Raw genomic sequence first — 23,134 nt, forward strand, 5'->3', positions numbered from 1 at the left:
AGGGAGAAGTGACTGTTGAGATCTTTTGCCTTTTAAATTGGGTTGCTGTTTTTAATCATTTGGTTATAAGTTATCCCAGATACAAGTCACTTATTGGATATGTGGTGTTCAAAAATCATCTCCCTTCTGTGGGCTTTTTCTTTCTTACTTTCCCTCTTTCTCTCTCTTTTCTTTTTTTAAAGACAGGGTCTCACTATGTAGCCCAGGCTAGCCTTGAACTCACCACACCCCTGTCTCATCCTCCTAAGTGCTGGGATTAGAGTCATGTACCACTGTGCCTGGCCTTTCTTAATGGTATCATTTGAAGTACAAAGTTTTTGATTTTGAGGAAGTCTAGTTTATCTTATTTCATTTAATTTTTTTCCTTGTGCTTTTGGTGTCATAGCTAAGAAACCATTGCCTAATTTAAGGCATGAATATTTACACCTGTGTTTAATCTGGAGGATTTTTGGAAGTAGGAGACTTAAAATTAGGTCTTTGACCAATTCTTAGTAAATTTTTGTACATTATGTGGGGAGGAGCCCAACTTTATTCTTTGCCTGTGAATATTGAGCTTGTCCCAGCACCAATATTGAAGATATTGTGCTTTTCCCCATTTAATTGTCTTGGCTTTGTTCACATTCTTTTTTCCAGTACTGGGGTTTGAACTCAGGGCCTTGCATTTGCTAGGCAGGAGGTCTACCACTTTAGTCACAACCCCAGCCTTTCTTGCTTTAGTTATGTTTTGGATAGGGTCTCCCGTTTTTGTCTGGTGTTGGCCTGGGTTGTGATCCTCTAGACTGTGCATGTGGATGTTAAGTCTCCATGTCTGTGAATGGCTGCCTCCTTCATCCTCAGTGTGTTTCTTTGATTGATAAGCCAGTTTACAACCACCCAACAGTGCCTCCTGTGCCTCCAGTCCCTCTGCAGAAGGAAGGATGACATTAACATAGAGTAGATACAACGCAGCTATCCATCCGACACTGGGAGCCATCTGACACTGGCACCCTCATACAAACAGGGCCTTCGTCCTTTTGCTCAGTACCACATGTCAATCAGGTCTGCAGTACCACAGGGAGGCTGGCACGGGGTTTTCAGACTGTCCCAAGCCAGGGAAAGTCTGGCTATTCCAGAGCAGTTCTGGAGAAGAAATCCTTCCATCACTATAAAGTATCTGAAGTAACAAAATTAACCACCACAGCACCAGGAGCTCCTTTTGGAAATTTCCAGATCCTTTCCCTGGAAGGGAAAGTACACTCATCCACATACCATTGACCAAAATGCTAACAAAGCCACAGGCTAGATGGACGGTGCTCACTTTAAGTCTTGATTACACAGTGGATGGAAAAACTGAATCTCCAACAGTGTGGGTTTTCAACCATTTCTCTAGAACTATATTTTTCAAGTAAACATTCCATAAAGTAACACAAACAGAGCTGAATGAAGGAGATATGTTGCCAAATTACATCCTCTAACCCGAATTATCCTAACTTTCCTGGACATGGTCCTGTGGATTTGAGACACAAAAACACAGGCCCAGACACATGTGTCTGCATCTACAGCCATCTGCTTTGTAAGAACAAGGAGGCCCATGGCTCATCAACACCTCACTCATCTGACCCAGAAGGCCTTGGGGATCAGAAGTCAGGCTCTGATGAACTCAGGCATCCTCCTCAGGGGACCAGCACCATCAGCACCATCCATGAAAATAACTGGGAAGCTGAGGAGCTCCATTGCAAGTATGGCTTTCCAGAGGGAGTTTTAAAATGTGTGCTAAATGTTGCTCAGAAAAAAAAACAACCAGAACAAGTTCTAGTTCAAGCTTATTGTAGGTTATAATCCTGGGAATCAGAATGTCATTGTAGCACCACTGGCTATAAGAGCAAAAGCACTAAGCTCCTGTGACAGGAGGGCCCAGCCCATCTGGACATGCCTTGTGGTCAACTCATATTGATGTCTGAGAACCCTCTTGGGTTGGTGCCAAACACTGCCCATGCGCGAGCCCCAGAGTGAGGCCATACTCTACCTGCATGTGTGGCCTCATCTCTGGATCTCTAGGATAGGTGCCTCCTCCCTTCACCCACCTTCTCTAGTTTGTGGTCTTGAGAGGAACTGGGGAACCTCAGGGTTGGAAGAAACCCACCTTGTTGGGAATATATTCCAACAGCATTTTGAAAGCAATGACTTGGGGAATTTCAGTTTGCATGGTTGGCAAGGTGATAATTGTTGGAAAAAAAAAAAGGATTTTGTGACCTGTGAAAACTACATCAAAGTCAAACCTCAGTGTCCATAATGACACTTGGCTGGCACAGTCACAGTCATTCAGTGAGGTCCATACAGTCTGTGACTGCTTTTGCATTCTAGTGGCAGAGCTCAGTGGGTACGCAGAGACCCCGTGGCCACAAAGCCTAAAAGTCACTGTCTGGCCCTCAGTAGAAGGTACGGCCCCTGGTGGGAGGCTCCATGCAGTTTGGATGTTCCCGAGATACAGAGCAGTGACTCCAAACAGCCAATTGGGAGGTTAGAAGTGCCACAGGCTGGAGGGAATCAGACAAGTCCTGTGCATAGAGCAAAGTCTGGTGGGAACTACATCCTAATTTTCTTTGGGGAAGTGACCCTGGGAAGCAGAAGAGATTAAAAACCAACTGTTGACTACACAATCAGTCTGGATAGCGCAGTTATAACCAAGCAGGGCCAGCTTTGGAGAGGGAAGCCAGCATTGTTGACCTCGGCCTCTAAGCCTAAGCCTAAAATGAACTTTCTTTTCTTTTTCACCTTCCTCGTCTCTAGGACTTCCTTAAGGGGCTGGTTAAGGCACCATTTGTGCGCCTTTTGATAGTTACAAAATGGTCTCAAACACCTAAGGAAGGAGATTTCAGTGGTAAAATTCCTTCATTCCCTTGCTTTCTACTTCCTTATAGTTTTCACGTTTCATTTTAATTCAATCAAAGCTACAGAAATTCTTAAAAAAGTCCCTAATTTATTTCACAATCGTGTGTTTAAATTTCATTTATGTTTTGTTTATAATCTTTGGTACTCATCGTGATTTCTGTCTCTATGAGACAGAACACAGAGTGTTCTAGCACTGTGGACAGTCTGGTGGGTATCCTGTCTTCTGACCTCCCTCCAACTGAACCCTGTTCACAGTCAGGATGGCACAAACTACACCCTGATGAAAACAAAAATTATTTTCCTGCTTAATCGCCCACTCCTTGCCTTCTGCATTTCCACCCCATTCTGAGACTCTCTAAAAAGAGTTTGCTCACTGGAAACTGCTCTGCTTTTGCTGGGATGAGGGGACGAGGCCAACCACCCTTGTGTGCTCACAAGGAGCCTAGCCAGTGGGACCTACAAAGAATGAAAAGTGGTGCTGTCCTTGGCTAGCCCAGGAAAGCAGGAGCCCTGTGACTCTCCAACACATACATGCAAAAAGCCCCATCTGAAATTAGTTGGAAGACAACCTCTAGCACTATTGTAGGAAATCCCAGGAGGCGCTGGTGGGCGATCACATGAGATTATGGCCATAAAGACCCTGAAGAAAGGGAAACTAAAAGAAGCAACAAAGGGATGTGGGACCCTAAAAGTGAATAAAAGCTACCATGGTTCTTCTATCCCTTCCTGTTCTAGAGTGGGAAGCAGAAATTATGCAAACAAAACCAGGAATCCATGTGGCCAAGAAAAATGCACCCTGCAAATGCACCTTAAACCACCAAACTCCCATAGGATGACCAGGAACAACACATCTCACTTCGGATGCAAGTGAAAGTCTGAGCAGTAGGCCTGTTTTTAAGATTTATCCTAAGTGAACCGTGTAGCAACTGGATGCTTTAAAAAGTGATTCTGTTTCTGCCCAGACCACAATGGGCAAAGGTGAGTCTGTCAGAAACCATAATTAGGAAGCCGAGTATAAACCTGTAAAACGCCAGACTCCAGAGAACATTTCATGCTTTTCATGTAATTATTAGTAAACAATTATAATAGACAATGAAGGTAATGTATTTTAGATAGTCACTAGAAATTTTATCATTACTAAGGTTACAAATCTCAAAGTCAAAATTTGTTGTATTTTGAAGTTAATATGGTCTCATTTAAACTCTTCAATGAGATCAGTCTTTGGGAGTCACTAGAAACATGAGGCTTCAGGTTCTTTTCAGAAGATGAATCATTCCCGCCCTATCCCTTCAATTCGCTGAGCCCTCAGCCTCTGCAAGCCCCACACGCTCCACAAACACAAGCCCATTTGCCCGTGGCAGTCACTGAAGTCTTTGCTGTGATGCCCATTCTAATGAAACCCAGGCTCAGAAAAGTTAAGACACTTGCTCAAAATTATAGAACTAGTAAACTGACCCAAACGTAAGGCAATCCGAGTCCCAAACCCAAGCTCATAAACACTGTTGTACTCTATAACATTTCTAAATTCAAAAATAGTTGTAATCAAAGGTTAAGTTTCATTACAATCATTTTGTAACGTAATTCCATTCCATGCTGTGTTGGTGATTGACTTTGATGATAGCAGTAAAAAAAATTTTTTTTTTGGTAGTAATGAGGTTTGAACTCAGGGCCTCATGCTTGCTGGGCAGGTGCTATACCACTTGAGCCACTGAACCAGCCCTGTTTTATGATGAGTGTCTTCAAGATAGAGTCTAGAGTCTCACCAACTATTTGGCAGGGGCTGGCTTCAAACCTCAATCCTCCTGATCTCTGCCTCCTGACTAGCTAGGATTACAGGCCTGAGCCGCTGGTGCCTGGCAATAATAAAAACATTTTTGTTGGGAAACATAATCGCCCTTAAAAAACTGTTCACATATTTCCCACCTAGTGCCGGTCACGAATAAGACGAATTATCGACTTGAAAGAGGCCGGGTCTACTAAAGGATACTTCCTACTCTTTATTTTTCATTAAAAATTCTTAAGCATCTCTATAAGAAGGTATAAAATAAACCACTGTGGATCAAGAGTCTAGAGCAGCTTCTTCTGCTTTTTTTTTTTTTTGGTGGTACTGGGGTTTGGACTCAGGGCCTTGTGTTTGTTAGACAGGAACACTACCACTTAAGATATACCTCCAACCCCTTTCTTTATATTTATTTTTTTGGCAGCACTGGGGCTTGAACTCAGGGTCTCATGCTTACTAGGCAGGTGCTCTACCACTTGAGCCATTCCGCCAGCCCTGACCCAGCTTAGTGTTTAAGATGGGGGTCTCACTAACCTTTTGCCCAGGTTGGCCTCAAACTGCTATTCTCCTGATCTCTGCCTCTGTAGTAGTTGGGATTACAGATGTGCCCTACTACACTTGGCCAAGAGTCTAGAACTTCTTTGTCTCTTTCCATCTTTCTCAGACAGGCTGGTCATCATGGTGAGGAAGGACAGACCCTTTCTTCCTCTTACAGAGACTTTCAACTAGTTCCTATTTTATCTTGTCCTGTGGTCAGAGGTACTTGCTGCCTCTCAGTCCTGAGCCTGCTGGGATTCTACAGAACAAATTTGCCTTTGAGAAGGTTTTCTCTGGTCTTAATCAAACACCACTTTCATCTGCCTCCTAGCTTCCAAAAGTTTATTGCTGACTTTTCCCCAACTGTTCCTTACTTGTGCACTCATGTCTTAAACACCTTTTTCTTTTCGGTGGTACTGAGGTTTGAACTCAGGGCCGCACGAGCATTTACTGCTTAGCAACTCCACCAGCCCTTCTTTTGTAATACGTTTTTTTCAAGATAGGGTCTTATGAACAGTTTGCTTGGGGCTGGCTTTAAACTGTGATCCTCCTGATCTCTGTCTCCTGAGTAGCTAGGATCACAGGCATGAGCCACCGGTGCCCAGCTTAAAACATCTTTTCACCAACACTTTAGAGGGATATGTCAGAGTGTTCAATGCATGCTGTGTGTGTCAATCTGTCCTTTTTGAGGACTTTAACGTTTAACAATGCTTTACTTTTCCCTCAAACATAACAACTAGTTTGGACACAGAATTTAAGGTTTCAATAAAGCTTAAATTATATTTTACAAATAAAACCAATCATGTATGTCCAAACTTGCACTTTACGAGTTAGTATTTAAAAATGGGAGAAAATAAATGACACATGTCCTTAGAAACAGAACAACACCCCAGCTCCAGGGACAGAGGAAAAACAGGCATAAATAACTTAGATAAACAAAATTTTGAATGGCTAAAATTTTCTGTAACTTCAAGGGTTGATGGTTAAGGAAAAATAGAGTGAAATGAATCCTGCGTGAAAGAATGAAAGCCTGAGGGAGGAAAGCCATGGGTAGTGATCCTGTGTTCTAGTTCAGAACACCTTTATGAGGTGCAGATGTAAAATACCATTTTAAAAAGTAAGAAAAACAAGGCTTACAGACACACTGTGCTGTGTGCTAGCACCCCTGCCTGCTGCCTTTCTTGAAGAAAACATTAGGTTCCCTGTCATCAGCTGAGTGCTGATTAGAGTTGGGGGACCAGAGAGGACTTATCGTGAAACTAACAAAGTGGGAGCTTCCAGACCCTCCTTGTCGGGCCCCTTCCGAAGCCCTTGCCTGTATTCTTCTTACATAGGCTTACAGTAGAGTTCCTACAAAACCCTGTTTTCTGAACTTGCCTTATGTTAGTGTGGTATGGTTGTTACAATTAACAAACCAGTATTGCTGCATCATTATTGTAAGTACAGTCCTTCATTCAGATCGCTTTAGTTTTTTCAAATGTCCTTTTTCTATTCTAGGACTCCATCCAAGAGACCACACTGCATTGGAACTGGTGAGAAAGGTGAGTCCAGTACCAGGATGCTTGTTTCTCTCTATTTCCTCCTTTGTGTACTACCTCCAGTTTAAGTGACACATGGTTATTTTTTGCTTCGAGAATTTTAGGAACAAAGGTAGTTTTTATTTGGGTCCCAGAATAATGCCCGCCTTGCAGTCTGGCCACAGACCACAGAAACAGTTCCACAAGCACTAATCACGGTTGGCTTTCATTGTTGGCTGGGGCAGGAGGAAGGAATCAGCTTATTATGGGCTTGACTGAAAAACTCAAGAGATAATGGAAGAGTAGTAATTGCTGCATTTTCATGTATCCATTTCTCTACAGATCACCCAGGAACAGCAAAACAAATTTTATAGCCATTCGTATTTCAACATGGAATATCTCTTGAATTAGGGGAAATGAGGGAAGAGGAAAATCCTTTGCTACCCTAAAATGGCTTTGTTTGCCTAGAGCAACCCTTAGTAGAAATGCCTCAGATCACCTCACCTGTGCTACCCAACATGAATGGACTGACTTATTCATTCAAGATGATTTTATGGAGTGTCTCTGGTGTGACACTATGGAACAAAAAAAAAACTATGGAGTTTTTTTGTTGCCCAGCGAGCTTTCTCATCTCCCATCTTCTGGCAACAAAGCTTGCTCAGTTCACAGGACCTGGCTCACCTCCTGACAGCACCTTTAGCACCTCACACACAGTGAATGGCCTGCCCGATACTGACAGGGAGGTTCAGGAAGAGTGACATGGGGCTGCTGGGAGGTGGGGCTCTTCATTCCCAAGGGCCAGCAACTCTCTCTGATTATCTGACCTACTCTTGCTCTCCTATGAGCTTCAGGAGCCATTCAACTTCCTGTGTTGCTTAAGCCAACATGGACAGGGTTTCTGTCACATTCTCTGTACTTGCCCTCAAAGATCCCTAATAAAAAACACAGGCATGGTGCGCAATGCCTGTGAACAAAATAAACACTGGGCATCAGGGAAATGCAAATGAAACCCAAAGGTATACCACAACATATACACTTTAATGGCTGAAAACAGCTAGCAAAACTGGTATTGAAACAGTGTGAAAAACTAGAGCCCTCCTCCACTGCTGGTGACAGGGCAAACTGGCACAGTTACTTTGGAAAACTATCTGGCAGCACAATACCCAGTATAAATCTGTACATGTACTCCCACACTCATAGCAGCACTGGTTACAATGACCAGGACTGGGAGCTTCCTGGGAACACTATGATGGATAAATACTTTGTGGTACATTCACGCGATGGAATGCCATACAGCAATGAGAACAACTGGTTTGTAGTTACACACCATAGGGCAGAAACTTCTGGAATACTGTCTGCAGCTGGTCCTTCCATTAGAAGCCAGCAGAGGGCTCACTGTGGGTGGCCAATGACTGGAAGGAGCAAAGGGGCTTCTGGGAAATGCTCATGTTCTGTTTCCTGATCTGGGTGGTGGTTATACATATTCCTTTTATGCAAAAACATCCAACTGTATCTTTGTGATATATGCTGTTTTCTCTATGCCTATATTTTAACAGAGTTAATAAAAAAGGCAGTATCCTTGACCCCATGAAGCATATAACTTGAGAAAAAAAACAGACCATAAGTAAATACATGAAATGAACTAATTAAAAAATTGTGATGTGTGCCGAGATGTCTCTTTCTTCTTTGCGGTTGCCTTTCTTCTTTCTCATCTGGAAGCACTGTCACCATTGTGGTGACTTTACCTTCCATTGTGGATCTTTTCTAGCTCTCCAATATCTGTCCTAATGAACAGTGAGCATAAACACATGACATTTTTTGTAGAGATCCTTCAGGACTTGGTACAAAGAATGCATAATCTACTTCACTTTTCAGAATCTACTGCATTAAGACTAGCAATGTGCAAGCCTTTCTCTATGCTGCAGTGCTCTGGGCAGCAGTGTACAGCTGTCAGGACTGACAGACAGGGCAGGTTTTTCAGTAAATATGTTTTAGATCCCCTCCCAAGCTTTTATACCTTGTGCACAATGAATTTTGATTATTTTTCTGTGTGGTCTGAATAATGATTCAGTGCCTTCCATTCTCTTCTATTTGTATAGAAGAGTTTGTATAGAAGTGTGTAGTAAGGCCTAAAGTTATCAGAAGATAGGGAGATTTTAATGTTGACTCCCTCTTGGTTCCTGTTTACAAAACTTCAAGTACTTTATCTTTCTTTCTCCTGGAACTATGCTAGTTGCATTACATTTGAAATCTATGGGCCAAGAGCTGCAGCTTAGAATTCTCTCTTACCAGAGGATTTAGTTGCAGACATCTACTTTAATGTTGCGAGCTTCTACTTGTCTTTCAAAATCTTCCTCTGCTAATAATTCAGCTTGTGCCAATTGAAAATAAAAAATATATTTAAAAAAGTAATTCGGCTGGCTTGTAAGGTTAAATAAACTTGAAGAAACATACTAATTTCCAGAAGCCACAGCTAACCAAAGAAATGGAAAAGGACTGCACAGTTCTTAGCTTTATTTGGAAGCACACAGATACTGTGTTAAGGGCTGAGAGGGACAAGGGCCCCTGAGGTCTGGAGGCTTGCGTAACAATGCTAACTTTGATTATGCAGCCCTGGCCAGCAGTAGGAATGGAAACAAAGAGCCCGGGCCAAGACAGTCAAGCTGTCCGCTTTTTTTGTCAAGATAGAACAGCCAAAAAAAGACAGATTCCAATTTTCTTAAAAGGCCTACTCCGACCTCAAACAAATATAAATTCTATGATTTTTTAAAAAATCAAGTATTTTTGAGCACAGTGCTTATTTGCACTTTTGTGTCAGGAAGAGGGTTCTTTATTTAGAAGTGCCCTAACTACTGAATGCTAAGTAGATGTGTTTCACTTACAACACAAGACAATGCACTGAGGAGAAAACAAATTTAGAGTCTGAAAAAATAGTTAACAATTTGTTATATGCACGTATGGAATTATCATAATGAAATCCCATAACATGATTAATACATAATAATGCAAAACTAAAAAATTTATTTGTGATGTTAAGCAGAATCAGAGGAGGGAGCCCTTTGCTGACATGTGCCTTACCCTGACACCTCAGCAGAGAACTACTCAGTAGCTGCTTGCAGGTGCCTTCCAGGGGCATTTGCAGATATCTTGGGGTCTTTTTCTGTTCCTAGATGACTGGCTTATAGTATCATGTCAGAGACATGTGAAGTCACTTTCCTAACTGCAGCCTAGAGCACTGAAGGGCTAATCTCACCACACTACTCCTGAGGACCAACCTGCACATTTCTGTTTTAGAAAAAAAAAAAAAATTGGCCCTTTTGTGGGAGGTGTGGTGGGGCAAAACAGTAATAATACTGTGTAATTTTTGTGTTTATCTGATAAGTACATCGTTTATTATCTATTAAAACATTATAATTAAGGACAGGATAAAAACTGATAGAGTTAGGAAATGTGAACATGTGGTTATTCTCAACTTACATTACAACTAAATCTTATTAGCTCAAGTAGCTTAAACAGGCATTCAGCAACAATCTGAGCTATCATAAATAGTTGAAAATAAATACATTTGTAGGATGCTTAGTTTGAAATCTTCCTTAAAAGCACAAAGTCTCATTTGACACCCATTAGAATTGCTATGATCAAAAAGATAGACAATAACAAGTGAGGTGACAATGAGGAGAAAGTGGAACATGTAAGGCCACTCTGTAAAACAATTTGGAAGGTTCTTTTTTTCCTTTTCTTTTTCTTTTTTGGCAGATTTGAACTCAGGGCCTCATGCTGGCTAAGCAGGCCCCCTACCACTTGAGCCACTTCTCCAAGTCCCTCTTTTTTCTTTTAAATGTCCTTTATAAATTCTGAAATAGTACATTCACATGGCAAGCAGAGTGAAAAGCATTCCTTACCATTTCCAAGCAATGCATTTTCTCTATTCATAACCCCCACATATTCACTCCCCACAGGAGCTGCTCTCTGGCAGGGTGGATCCTCCTGTATCACTAACTATGGGCCCCACCCCTGGAACTCTGCTGGGGACACAGCCTCCTCTTTGAGATGGCTACCTTTAGGATTACCTGATCTTTTTCTCAACTTGCCTTAGCGCAACACCGCCCCCATCCCTACCCCCGCCCGGCTTCTCACAGAGAATCCTGTCATTTGAATCTTTCCAGACTTGGACAACCACTGAGAGTATGTGACAAGGTATCATTTTTATCTCATCAAGAACCTTTTTTTATTGTGAGCCCATGTCCTGGGAGTTGGGGGATGGAGGGAGAGAAAGTACATTAGGGAGGGACTTTTTTTATTTTTTAAATCCACAGCTGTTTGCTCTCTTTAAATGTTAACTTTGATAAAATTCACATAACTTAAAATTAACCATTTAAGTGGTCAATAAGGCAATACTTAGCATATTCTCAGTGCTGTGCAACCACCACCTCTAGCTACTTCCAAAACATTTTCATCATGTTCAAATAAAAGCTGCACCCTTCATTCAGATAATATCAAATCTCCCCTCTCTCAGCATAGTTTTTAAGATTCATCAACACTTCTTTTTATGCCTGAATAATAGTCCACTGTATGTAAAACACAATTTAGTTCCTTTTTGTAATTTCTATTTCCTTACTGACTTTCTAATTTCATTCCTACACTGTTTTCTTTAGTTCTTCATCTATCGTTTTCTCTGATTTAAGATAGTTCATTTAAAGTCTTGGTCTAGTAAGTCCAACATCTGGGCTTTCTCACTGTTGGTTTCTGTCAATTGTTTTTTTCTATGTCCTGTATGTTTGGTGTTGCTGAAAACTGAGTATTTTAAATATTGCAATGTGGTGACTCTGGGAACCAGATTCTCTCCAGTCCTAAGGATTTGCTGTTGTTTACTGAGGGCTGGTTTTGTGTTTAGCAACTTTCCCAAACAATTTTTGCAAAGGCTGTATTCCTGCTTGTGTGTGGTCACTGAAGTTTTTGTTCAGTTTTTTCAGTCAGCCAGTGACTGGATAGAAAGAGTTCCTTAAATGCCTGGAGCCCAAAAGAAAAAGAAAAAAAAAAAAGTAAGTAGTTCTCCTGGTCTTTGCAACTTGGCTTTGAGGTGGGCCCTTCTTCAGTGCTAAGGGAGTCTGCCTGTCACTCTTCCCTGCTTGCTCTGCCAGACTGCAGGCCTAGCCTCCTCTCTGGTCTCTTCTGAGCAAGCATTCAGTCCTGGGCATGCATGCTACACCGTTTTCCCTTGTAAATGTGGTGGACCTTTCAAATCCTTATTTACTCAAGAAACTCCCCCTCAACCAGGAACTAGAGAAAAGGTTAGATCAAAAAGAATTAACCTAGAAGGTAACACCCATGCACAGGAAATTAATGAGTCAACTCCCTGTATAGCTATCCTTATCTCAACTAGCAAAAACCCTTGTTCCTTCCTATTATTGCTTATACTCTCTCTACAACAAAATTAGAAATAAGGGCAAAATAGTTTCTGCTGGGTATTGAGGGGGTGGGGGGAAGAGGGAGGGGGCGGAGTGGGTGGTAAGGGAGGGGGTGGGGGCGGGGGGAGAAATGACCCAAGCCTTGTATGCACATATGAATAATAAAATAATAATTAAAAAAAAGAAACTCCCCCTCAGCCTCCTCTCCCCAGGGTTTTTGGGTCTGTCTGCTGCTTGTCCTGTCAGCCATCCCTTGCCGGTGCAGACATGGGTAGCATATGACTGTACATCTTTCTATAGATGCTGTACTTCCCAAAAAGCTACTGTAGCCTAAAGGGTGGTGTTGAGACTAACCAAACATAAGCTTGTCATACAACCCAGCAATTCCATTCCTAGGAATCCACACAAGAAATTAAAATATATCTGTACAAAAACTTCTGTGAATGTTCACAGAAGCTTTATTCATTATAGGCAAATTCAAATAATCCAAGCTCCCTTAACCCGTGAAAGGATAAACAAATGTGGCATATCCGTACTTGGAAAACTATCAGGCAATAAGGGCTGGAGGCTTGACTCAAGAAGTAGAGCACCTGCCTACCAAGCATAAGGCAGAGTTCAAACCTCAGTGCCAAAAGAAAAAAAAAAAAAAAAAAGCTCATTACTGCTAGAACATGGACTATCCTCAAAGATAGTATACTAAGTGAAAGAAGCCAGACATAAAGATCATATAATATTACATGATTCCATGTAAATAAAATGTCCAATAGAGGCAATCTATAGATACAGAAGGGAGATTAAGGCTTTTTGTCTTTTATTTATGGTGCTTAGGACGTGTGTGCTTTTCTAAACGGAATATTCCTATTTACTGCTAATGCTGGGATATTATTAGTTATTTTCCTCCTTAAATATAATGCCTCTCCTCTTTTTCTAGAATTCAAGCTAGAAGTATGTTGAACATTTTCATTCCATGTTTCTTAACTGTACTTTGCATTTCCACTTCCTGTCCTTTTGGATAAAGTCCTAAAATATATCTTCTATATATTTTGATCTTTAGCTATACTTATCCTGTTTTTTGACTAATCCCCTGGTTTTAAATTTTTTAAAATTCAAAAGACCTTTTAAAAATGTACATAAATCAATTTCTTTTCTAATTAGCTTTTTATAAAATACTGCTTTTTTTTTTAGGGTTTCTATTTGCTATCACTTCAATAAGTTTAACTTTTTACTTTGTACTTTTATCCAGACTGTCCTATGAGTCTCATGTAAGAGTGGCTAGTTTTTTCAAGTAATGGACAGTTCTTTAGTGTGCACTTCCTTTCTGCTGGGTTGTTTTTTCTGTGGCAGCTGTGAGCACTGGTATGAAAATGTCTCTCCAGGGCAATAATAGTAGCTCCTTTCTCAAGTATTGGGATTTAGTGTGTCTACTACTTAATTCCTTTTTAGACTGTGTTCCCATCTAGATCACATGGGAAGACCATATGTACAGATCTAAGATCTGTGCCAGGTTGGACTAGAGTTTGAATTCAGCATTTTGTGCTTACAAAATAGGCGCTCAACCACTTGAGCCACACCTCCAGTCCATTTGGCTCTGGTTATTTTTTGGAAATGGGGGTCTCAGGAGCCATTTGCCTGGGCTGGCCTGGAACTAAGATCTTCCTTCCAAGTAGCTAGGCATGAGCCACAGGCACCCAGCTATGCCAGGGATCTTGCGATTCTCCGCCCCTCCCCTCCCCCCATTTCCCTTTCACCTACAAAGGTCCCTCCCTAGGCTGGGTGGCAGTTTTTCTCACCCCTTCTGCACTGACAGGAGAGGTGTCTAATGCTCCAAACTCTGGGAAGGGATCCACCCACGCTTCACCCAATGCAGGTCCAGGAGGAGTCCTCTAGTCCTAGGCTCCCGGGCCCCATCTTCCCTGGTTGATTTCTCTCCTTACTTATGGTTCCCTTTTTGGTAAGAAATATCACATTTTCATTCCATTTTATGTAATTTTACAAGTAATTAACAAATGTGTTTTCACTATATAGATTAAATGGCTTATGTTAATGCTTCACTGTCTGTGCTTTAATCAAGGGTTGGGTCAGACTCACCCTAGAACCATATGTGGAAGTGAGATCAATATAGTCATCAAAGGAAGACTACTGCGGTGGGAAGAAAGGAAGGATGGTATGTGGGGCAGATGCCAGAAGACAGGCTCCCTTTGTGGGACATACTCCATCAGGCTGTCCCCACTGTTATACATTTGGTGTGACTGCTCTTTAGGCATGTATGCATGGCTGCATTCAAGAGTTGGTTTGGGTGTCATTGATGGCATCACATGTGCACCAATGAGGTGCTCACATAATGGGGCTTTTCAAGAAGCCAAGGGCAACTCCAAAGCAGGATTGAAAATCACTCGAGAGCAACTGGGTGCCAGCTTTGGCTTTCTCTGTAGTGGGGAGGGGGGCGGGGATGAGAGCTTTTGTGCTAGTTTGTATGAGCACCAAGTTGGGAATGTCTGAGTTTTCTTCTCAACTTGCTTGGATGTAAGGTAGAAAGAGAAAAGAGGTTGTATTTGAAAGGCTCAGCATTCAAATATCATAGAGTCAGTTTCTAGATCACTCATCTGTCTACGTACCCTCCTAAAACCTAAGTGCTTTTAGGTCACCACTCCTTTCAAAAATTTCAGTTGATATTTTAGAGCCTACAATAATTTTTTAAAATGTGGTGCTTGAGATCCCCTATGGAATTTCTGTAGCCTTTGCTTCTAATACCTCACCCAGTACCAGTGCACAGGCTTCTGCTCGGCAACCCCTGCGAACACTCAAATTCTACTCAAATGCCAACCTTTAGGAAATCTCCTTGCTTTCTCTGTAATGTCCCAATATAATTCATGGATTAAAGCAATTGCTTGTGATTTCAATTAACGTACAACTAAATTCGGAAGCACTAAGCAGACAATGCAACATGCAATCTGATCAGAGTATCTTGCTCATTCACTGCTAGTACAGGGAAAGAGTATCAACCTGGGCCTGGTAAATATTTATTGAATTCATGAGTGTACTCAATCCACAAATAAAAACCTAAAGGAAATCAAAAGGGATTTAGAGAATTAGGAAATATAAGAGAATGAATGAAACAAGTTTAAACAAGAGTAAAATAAGGAAATTTTTCTATAGATATTTAACTATAAAAGCTCTAGCGCTTACATATACAACATGTATATGTAATGTTATGTTTTATGTATGAGTTTAAAAGTTCTTAAAGATTACTCAAGGGAAAGACCCTTGGCCCATGACAGAAGCAATAACTAAAATTTCTAGCACCTAAGTGCTTGCTGAATGCTATGACTAGCTGGTCAAGACAAATATAGAAACAATGAAATAAAGAAAACACTAAGCACCTACTTTGTGCTCTTTGTATATGAACCATATTTCACCAAGGTCCTTTCTCAAATTAAGCGGAGCAGAGTTGACATATGCTGGGAATCACTGCCAGGGATTTGTTTGGAAAGAGCTTCTGTCACTACAGATGGCAGTCATATGAATGGTACCTCATGAAATGGGCCAGACTGGGGTGGCATTGGGGAAGCACAGTTGGGCCCCTGACACAGTATGAGGAAGTGGAACAAATCAGTGGTGTGATCAGTCTCTGATTCATATTTGACACCAAGTATAACACCTGCAAGGGCTTGTGATGGGTCAAGACCCATCACAAGAGCCATAAAACCAGACAGAGAACTTGGTTAATGCTTAGTGCTCAACCATTCCTTATGCTTTCCCCTGACATATAGAAATTATTTTCAGTATGTAAACATTTAAATTTTATTTCTGTCCTGAATTATAGACACCAAATGGCATTCCATCACAAACAGATGATGGCACAGTTCCTCCAGCTCCTATGCTGGTGATTTCATAGTGAAACTATTGTTTATTTCACGAAGGCCTGCATGAAATTAGTCAATTTAAAAGCAAAACAACTCTTATCCACTGAGGACAGTGTAAGTATGTTATAACTAATTATTTAAAACCATCCTTCAAAAAAAGGAAATAAAGAAAATGCCTGCCTGTAATTTAATGCAGAAAAAAATGCTAAAAATCAAATAAAGCACTACTATAAAGGATTATCTCATGAGATAGAGCTAAAATTGTATTAGATTCCTGAAGTCAATTATAAATATTACTGTAAATAAATCAAGTGAAAAGAAAATAATCAAATCAATCCTTACTGGCAGATAATAGGTGCAAAGCTTGCACTAAGTTACCCAACAAAGTACTCCAACAATATAAAGATGCTCTTTTTAGGAAGTAATGATAAATACATGCTGACTGAAGAAAATTATACTAAACAGTAATTACTTTTCGCTTTGTTACAAAGCCTTTAATACGTGACAATCTACATGTGTAACTCCACAGTACTCTATATTACCAACACCCTACAATGCTTGTACAACCTGCACTTGACCTTGACCCCACAGATCAGAGTGCACAGGACTAGGAGAGACACATGACCCAAGCTGGCCCAAGCAGATTCTCTTGGAGAAACCTGAAACTAAGAGCCAGCCCACCCATGTGGGAAGTTGTTTGAACTGAGGTTATACAGATGTGAGGATATACAGATGGGTCCTTTGGCCACATGCCAGAAGACACAGAGACAGTTGTGCTGCAGAAGACAACACTTTTTGAAAGAATGAGCAGAGTTACAGAAAGTGGTAACAATAAAGTCATACAAGACCTCAGAAAAAGCAAGCCTAAGAACCTGCAGACTATGTGGGCATGAAGGGATTTCCCCATTTTGGTCCCAGGCCCCTGGGAGTTTCTCTAACTTGTCCTGCCCTTTAAGATGAGGATATTCTTCAGTGTTCCTCCAATATACCTTCTTATGTATTTGAGGGGGGTTTCTGTTATTTGCCACCAAAGTGTCATGACAGTCACAATGGACATTTCAATTCCACTAGTGACAATCCTATTACTTTGGGATGGTAATGAGAGAATTATTTTTTCCAGAAAGATTATCTAGGACATTGTGATTGAATATAGATAATAAAAGAGAGGGCAGAATCGGGCTCCCAATTATTTGTTCTTTGCCTTTGGTTAACCTCTGGAGTCCTCAAGCAGTTATTTTTTAAAAGATTTTTTTCCAGTACTACAGTTGTTTTCTTGGGAAGAGAGTCACTTGAACCCTTCATTCTGCCATAGTTGGAAATCCCATCATAAATGACCTTTGTAATTGTCTCTAATTCTTTTTCCAATTTGCTTTTTTGGTTAGCTTTTAAAATTGTTTTTCTTATTAGGAAGTTGGAAGTTGAATACCCTATTTCTATTAAGTGGATACTTTATATATTTTATCATGCTTACTCATACAGTCTACATTAATCCATGTCTTAGTCTCAGATGAAGATATTCTAAAACGAATTATCTATTGGAGGTAAACTTGGTTTGTATTTATCTGACAGCATTTATTTCTAGCCTCCCTATTCTAGTCCATTGGTGCTATGTCTGGCTTTTTTTTTTTTTAATCTTTATTTTTGACTTTGTCTACACTTAGGCCAATACCATGCTGGCTTGATAACTGTAGCTTAGTAGTAAGTTGTGAAATCAGAAAGTGTGAGTCCTCTAGCTTTGTCCTTTTTCAAGATTGTTTTGGGTATCAGGTCCTTTGAGATTCCATATGAATTTTAGAATAAAGTTTTCTATTTCTGCAAAAAAGTGATCGGGATTTTAACAGGAATTACATTGAATCTGCAGATCACTTTGGGTAGTACTGCTAACTTTAAGTCTTTCAGTCTGCCAACTTGGGCTTGTATCCACTTATTCATGTTTCTTTAATTTCTTTGAGCAGTGTTTTATAGTTTTTATTTTACAAATCTTTCACCTGTTTGGTTAAGTAATTTCTAAGTATCTCATTCTTTTTTATGCCATTATAAGTAAAACCATTTTTATAATTTTTCAGATTGTTCATCATAGTATATAGAAAAGCAACTAATTTTTGTGTTGCCTTTGTATCCTTCTACTTTGCTGAATTCATTCATTAGTTCTAACATTTTATGGAATCTGTAGGAGCTTTCTACACATAGGATCATATCTACTATCAAGGATAGCTTTACTACTTAATTTCTAATTTGGATGCCTTTTTTTTTCCTTGCCTAATTTCTCTGACTCTTTCAGCACAGAGTAGACAAAGCTAGCATCCTTGTCTTTCAGTACTGAGTTTGATGTCTTTTGTGGAGTTTTCCTTTATGGCTTTTATTGTACCAATAGTTTCCTTTTATTCTTAGTTTGCTGAGTAGTAGTGTTTTTAATTACAAAGGGTGTCAATTTTGTCAAATGTCTTTTCCATATCAATTCAAATTATATTGTTGTTGCATCCCTTTCTTCTGTTCATGTGGCATATGAAGGTGATGGATTTTTATGTTAAATCATTCTTTCATTCTAGGATTAGTGTTCCACCTGGTCATGATGTGTAATCTTTTTAATATGCTGCTGAATTCAGCTTGCTAGTATTTTGATGAGGATTTTTACATCACTGTTCATAAGGGATATTGTCTGTAGTTTTCTTATAATGCCTTTGTCTAACTTTGGTATTGGAGTAATGTTGAGTTTATAGAATGCATTAGGAAATGCTCCATCCTCTTCAATTTTTTGGAGAAATTTGAGAAGGATTGATGTTAGTTCTTTAGTTTGGTAGAATTTACCAGTGAAGCTGTCAGGTCTGAGGTTTTTCTTAACTGGGAGAGTTTTAATTAAGGATTCAGTCTCCTGACTGGCTATAGGTCTTTATTTCTTCATGATCTAGTCTTGTAGGTTTTGTGTTACTAAGAATCTGTCCATTTCATCTAGGCCACTTAATTTATTGGTGTACAACTGATCATAGAATTGTCCTACAATACTTTTTAGAACTATAGTATGGGGGGCTGGAAGTGTGGCTCAAGTGGTAGAGTGCCTGCTTAGCAAGCATGAGGCCTGCAGTTCAAACCCCAGTACCGCCAAAACAACAATGAAATGAATGGAATGAGTGATTGGCTAATAACTAGGGCTGGTGGAGTGCTCAAGCAGTAAGAGCACCTGCCTCAAACTTTCTGTCATATTATCTCCACTTTCATTACTGATCTTAGTAATTTGAGTCTTTGTTCTGTTTTTCATAGTTCATAAAGAGGATTATCTTGTTTCCTGTTTTTTTTCTTTTTTGGTTATTTTATTTATTTATTTTTTGTGGTACTGGGGTTTGAACTCAGGGGCTTGCACTTGCTAGGCAAGCACTCTACCATTTGAACCACATCCCCAGCCCTGTTGTGTTTTGGTTTTGCAGTGCTGGGGATCCTTGAAATCGAACAAATCATGCTGGGTAAATGCTTTACCACTGGGCTACATCACCAGCTTCTAAGGAAGGATTGTCAATTTGTTGATCTTTTCAAAGAACCAAAAGTTTTGTGATGACTTTTATAGTTTTTTCTATTCTATTTCATTTATTTCTAATCTTTATTGTTTCCTTCCAACTTTGGTTTATCTTATTTAAGTTATAAGGTTAGACTGTTATTTTGAAATCTTAAGAGTTTTTAGAATGTAAGCATTTATAGCTATAAGTTTCCCCATAAGTACTACTTTTACTATACTCTTAAGGTTTGTATGTTGTGTTTTCATTTTTTTGTAATTATTTTCTAATTTCTCTTGTGACTTTTTCTTTGATCCATTGGCAGTGTAAGACTGTTCTACTTAATTTCCACTAATTTGTTTATTCCCCAGTGTTACTTCTGTTACTGATGTCTAATTTCATCCTCCTATGGTCAGAGAAGATACTTTTTATGATGCCTATCTCTTTAAATGTACTGGCCCTTTACTTATGGCATAACATTTGGCTTTTCCTGGAAAATGTCCCAGGTGCAGATGAGAAAGATGTATATACAGTTGTTTGGGGATAGTGTTTTAAATGCATTATGTTACAGAGCTAGTTGGTTTATTGCATTAATTAATTAGTTAATTTGCAGTATTGGGGGCTTGAACTCAGGGCCTCTGCCACTTGAGTCACATCCTCAGGCCTGATAGGGTCTTGGGTTTATGCCAGGACCAGTTTGGGTATCAGTCCTCCTATTTATGCTTCCCATGCAGCTTGGATGACAGGTGCATGCTACCACACACAGCTTATTTTCTTTCTTTCTTTTTATTGGTTGAGATGGGGTTTTGAGAACTTTTGCCCATGCTGGCCTGGAACTGGGATCCTCACAATCTCCTCCTGAGTAGCTAGGATTATAGATATGAGCCACTGTGCCTGGCAACATTGTTTGAGTCCCTGTTTCCTGACTTGTCTTCTCTCTAGTAGTTCTATTCATTACTGACCAATGAAGTCTCAAACTATTACTGTAGAGTGGTCTATTTCTCCTTTTAAGTCTGTCAATTTTTGCCTCAAATAGTGTAATGGCTTGTCATTATACCAGATTAATAATGTTTAAAATTTTTTGTATCTTCTTGCTGTATCGGATATTGATATATAATGTTCTTATTTGTCTCTTGTACTCTTTCTGGTTAAAAACCTATTTTGTCTGATATTAATATAGCCATCCCCCACCATCTTCTGGTTTCCATTTGTAAAGAATATCTTTTTCTATTCTTTTACCTTCTTATTTGTATTCTGTGTTCTGAAGTAAATCTCCTGCAGACAGTACATAGTTGAACCATTTAAAAAATCCATTCTGCCAATAGTATCTTTTGATTGTAGAGTTTAATCTATTTATATTTAAAGCAATTACTGATAAGGAGGGATTTGTGACATTTTGGTATTTTTTATGTTCCTTACAGGTTTCATGGTCCTCGTTCTTGTATTATCTTTCTTTAGTATTTAGTTGACTTTTTGTAGTAAGACATTTAAACTCCTTTCTCATTTCTATCTGTATATATTCACAACTATTTTCTTTGTGGTTACCATGGGGATTACACTTAATACCCCAAAGTTGTAGTAGACTAGTTTAGTTTCAATAACATAATCTCTACTTCTTTAACAGTTCTCCTTTATCCTCATCCTTTATTTGTTGATGTCACAAATTACATTTTTATACATTGCAAACCCCCAAACATAAATAATTCTTTGAAATGACTTAATCGCTCATGTTGAAAATAATATGTGGCATTATAAGCTAAAATTCAGGGCTTCACACTTGCAAAGCAGGCATTCCACCACTTGACCACACCTCTAGTCTATTTTGAGCTGGTTAACTTTTAGAGATGGGTCTTATGAATTATTTGCCCAGACTGGCTTTAAACTATGATACTTCTGATTTCAGCCTCCCAAGTGGCTAGGATTACAGGCGTGAGTCAGGGTCCAGCAATAATTGCTTTAAAAAATATATTAGTCTCTTAAATCATGTTGAAACAAAAAGAGTTATAATAGGTTGTTACAAAAATTGACCATGTATTTATCTTGTTGAACTCTGAGTTACTGTGTAGGGTTGTATCATTTTACCCTGCTGGATGCCTCAGTCATATCTTACAAGGCAGGTGTTTATTGGTAATGAACTCTCTTAGCATTTTTTTAAAATCTAGGAATATCTTAATTTTTGGCTTTGAACTCATGATCTTCCTGCCTCAGTCTCCTGAATACTTGGATTAGTTAGTCTTCCTCATTTATGGAGGATAGTTTTGCTGGCTATGGGGGTCTTTTTTTTTTTAGCACTTTTAAAATGCCCCACTGTCTTCTGCCCTGCAAAGTGTGATGAGAAATGTACTGATAATCTTATGAAGCAATCCTTGTATATGACAAGGTACTTCTCCCTCTTTGCTTTCAAGTCTTTGTTTTTGGCTTTTGGAAGTTGGATTGTGTGCTTTGGTGAGGGTCTCTGAATTCTCAGATGGCACTTATTGAGCTTCTTGGAGTTTAGATTCATGTTCATCAAGTTTGGGAGACTTTCAATGATTGTTTCTTCAGATATTCTTTCTGCCCCATTCTCTTTGTTCTCCTCTGTGACTTGGCTCCCAGGCTGAGTAAGTTAGTTGGCTTGATGGTGTCCCACAGGGCCCTTACTAGGTTCAGTTTTCTTCAGTTTTGATAGTTTCCATTGTCTTATCTTCAAGTTTGCTATTTCTTTTGGCTTCTCAAGTCTGCTTTTGAATGCATTTCTTTAGTGAATTTTTTCACTTCACTTAATGTATATTCAGCTCCAGGATTTCTTTTTGGCTTATTTCTCAAGTTTTCTCTTTATTCATTTTCCATTTTGATCACTTATCATTTCCTTGACTTTTCTCATATCTTTCTCTTGTTATTTGAGCATCTTTAATACAGTTTTTAAAAGTCTTTCTAGTAATCTGCCATGAAATATTTTTCATGAACAGTTTCTGTTGATTTATTTTTTCCCCCTTGGACTAGGCCACTCTTTGATCTTTTTATAAATGCCTTATGATTTTATTGTTAAAAACTGGATGCATGAATCTAGTAGTCATGTGGTAGCAGAATCAGTTTCTTGCCCTTCCCCAGTTTGCTTCTTTTTCTTCTTTTTTTTTTTTAAATCATTTTGTTTTTCTGATTGTTATAGCCTATCTCTTTGCCAAAGATCTGAGGTAAACAGTTAATGTTTGCTTGGGTTTATTCTGAACTGGTGCTTTTCCTGAGCATACATGGTCAATTTCTGATTTTCCTTATATATGCAGTTACTTTTTAATGTCCTAGTCTTTAGTGTCTGGCTCCCATACGAGGAATGAGAAAAAAAAATACAAGGAGGAGACGGGAGGCAAGGTGCTGGTCTTTTAAGTCCTCTGGAAATTGCTTCAACAAGTGGGTAAGCTGCTTGCGATAGTATGAGGGGCAACCACAATGGCTATCTGACTCTGCACTTCTGTGTCAAAAATAGTGATCAGAGAACAACTCAGATAGATGGGGAATGTTGGCCCCCACAAACTGCATTTGGGTTACTCCAGGGACGTGTATGGTTATCTGCCATGGGGCTAGGCTAGGGGATGAGTAGTTGCTACTGTGCTAAGAGATGGCGTTGACCTAACTAACCACAATTTACTATCCCAGCCTTCCTCTGGGATGTTGCAAGCCCTCAACAGAGTCCAGA

General features: G+C 39.7%; 2 protein-coding genes and 1 non-coding gene across 6 annotated transcripts in view; 1 reads left to right on the forward strand and 2 right to left on the reverse strand.

Annotated features, from left to right (window-relative positions):
• Positions 1-8,370, forward strand: part of Ippk (inositol-pentakisphosphate 2-kinase) — a 63,740-nt gene extending 55,370 nt beyond the window's left edge. Inside the window, exons 13-14 of one of the 2 annotated variants that reach the window (XM_074052350.1) lie at positions 6,686-6,729; positions 7,048-8,370. In XM_074052350.1, coding sequence (XP_073908451.1) covers positions 6,686-6,729; positions 7,048-7,079 — 76 coding nt within the window. In that variant the 3' untranslated portion in view covers positions 7,080-8,370. Of the gene's footprint in view, positions 1-6,685; positions 6,730-7,047 lie in introns of those variants that run through there. The other variant, XR_012440506.1, reaches the window with a different exon arrangement.
• Cenpp (centromere protein P) overlaps positions 1-23,134 on the reverse strand; it is a 227,631-nt gene that overhangs the window by 4,926 nt on the left and 199,571 nt on the right. The window lies entirely within an intron of this gene.
• Positions 5,070-5,142, reverse strand: Trnat-agu (transfer RNA threonine (anticodon AGU)). The gene has a single exon. It is a non-coding gene; the product is annotated as a tRNA-Thr (tRNA).

The sequence above is a fragment of the Castor canadensis genome, chromosome 13 (assembly GCF_047511655.1).
Source record: "Castor canadensis chromosome 13, mCasCan1.hap1v2, whole genome shotgun sequence".
Taxonomy (NCBI): Eukaryota; Metazoa; Chordata; class Mammalia; order Rodentia; family Castoridae; genus Castor; species Castor canadensis.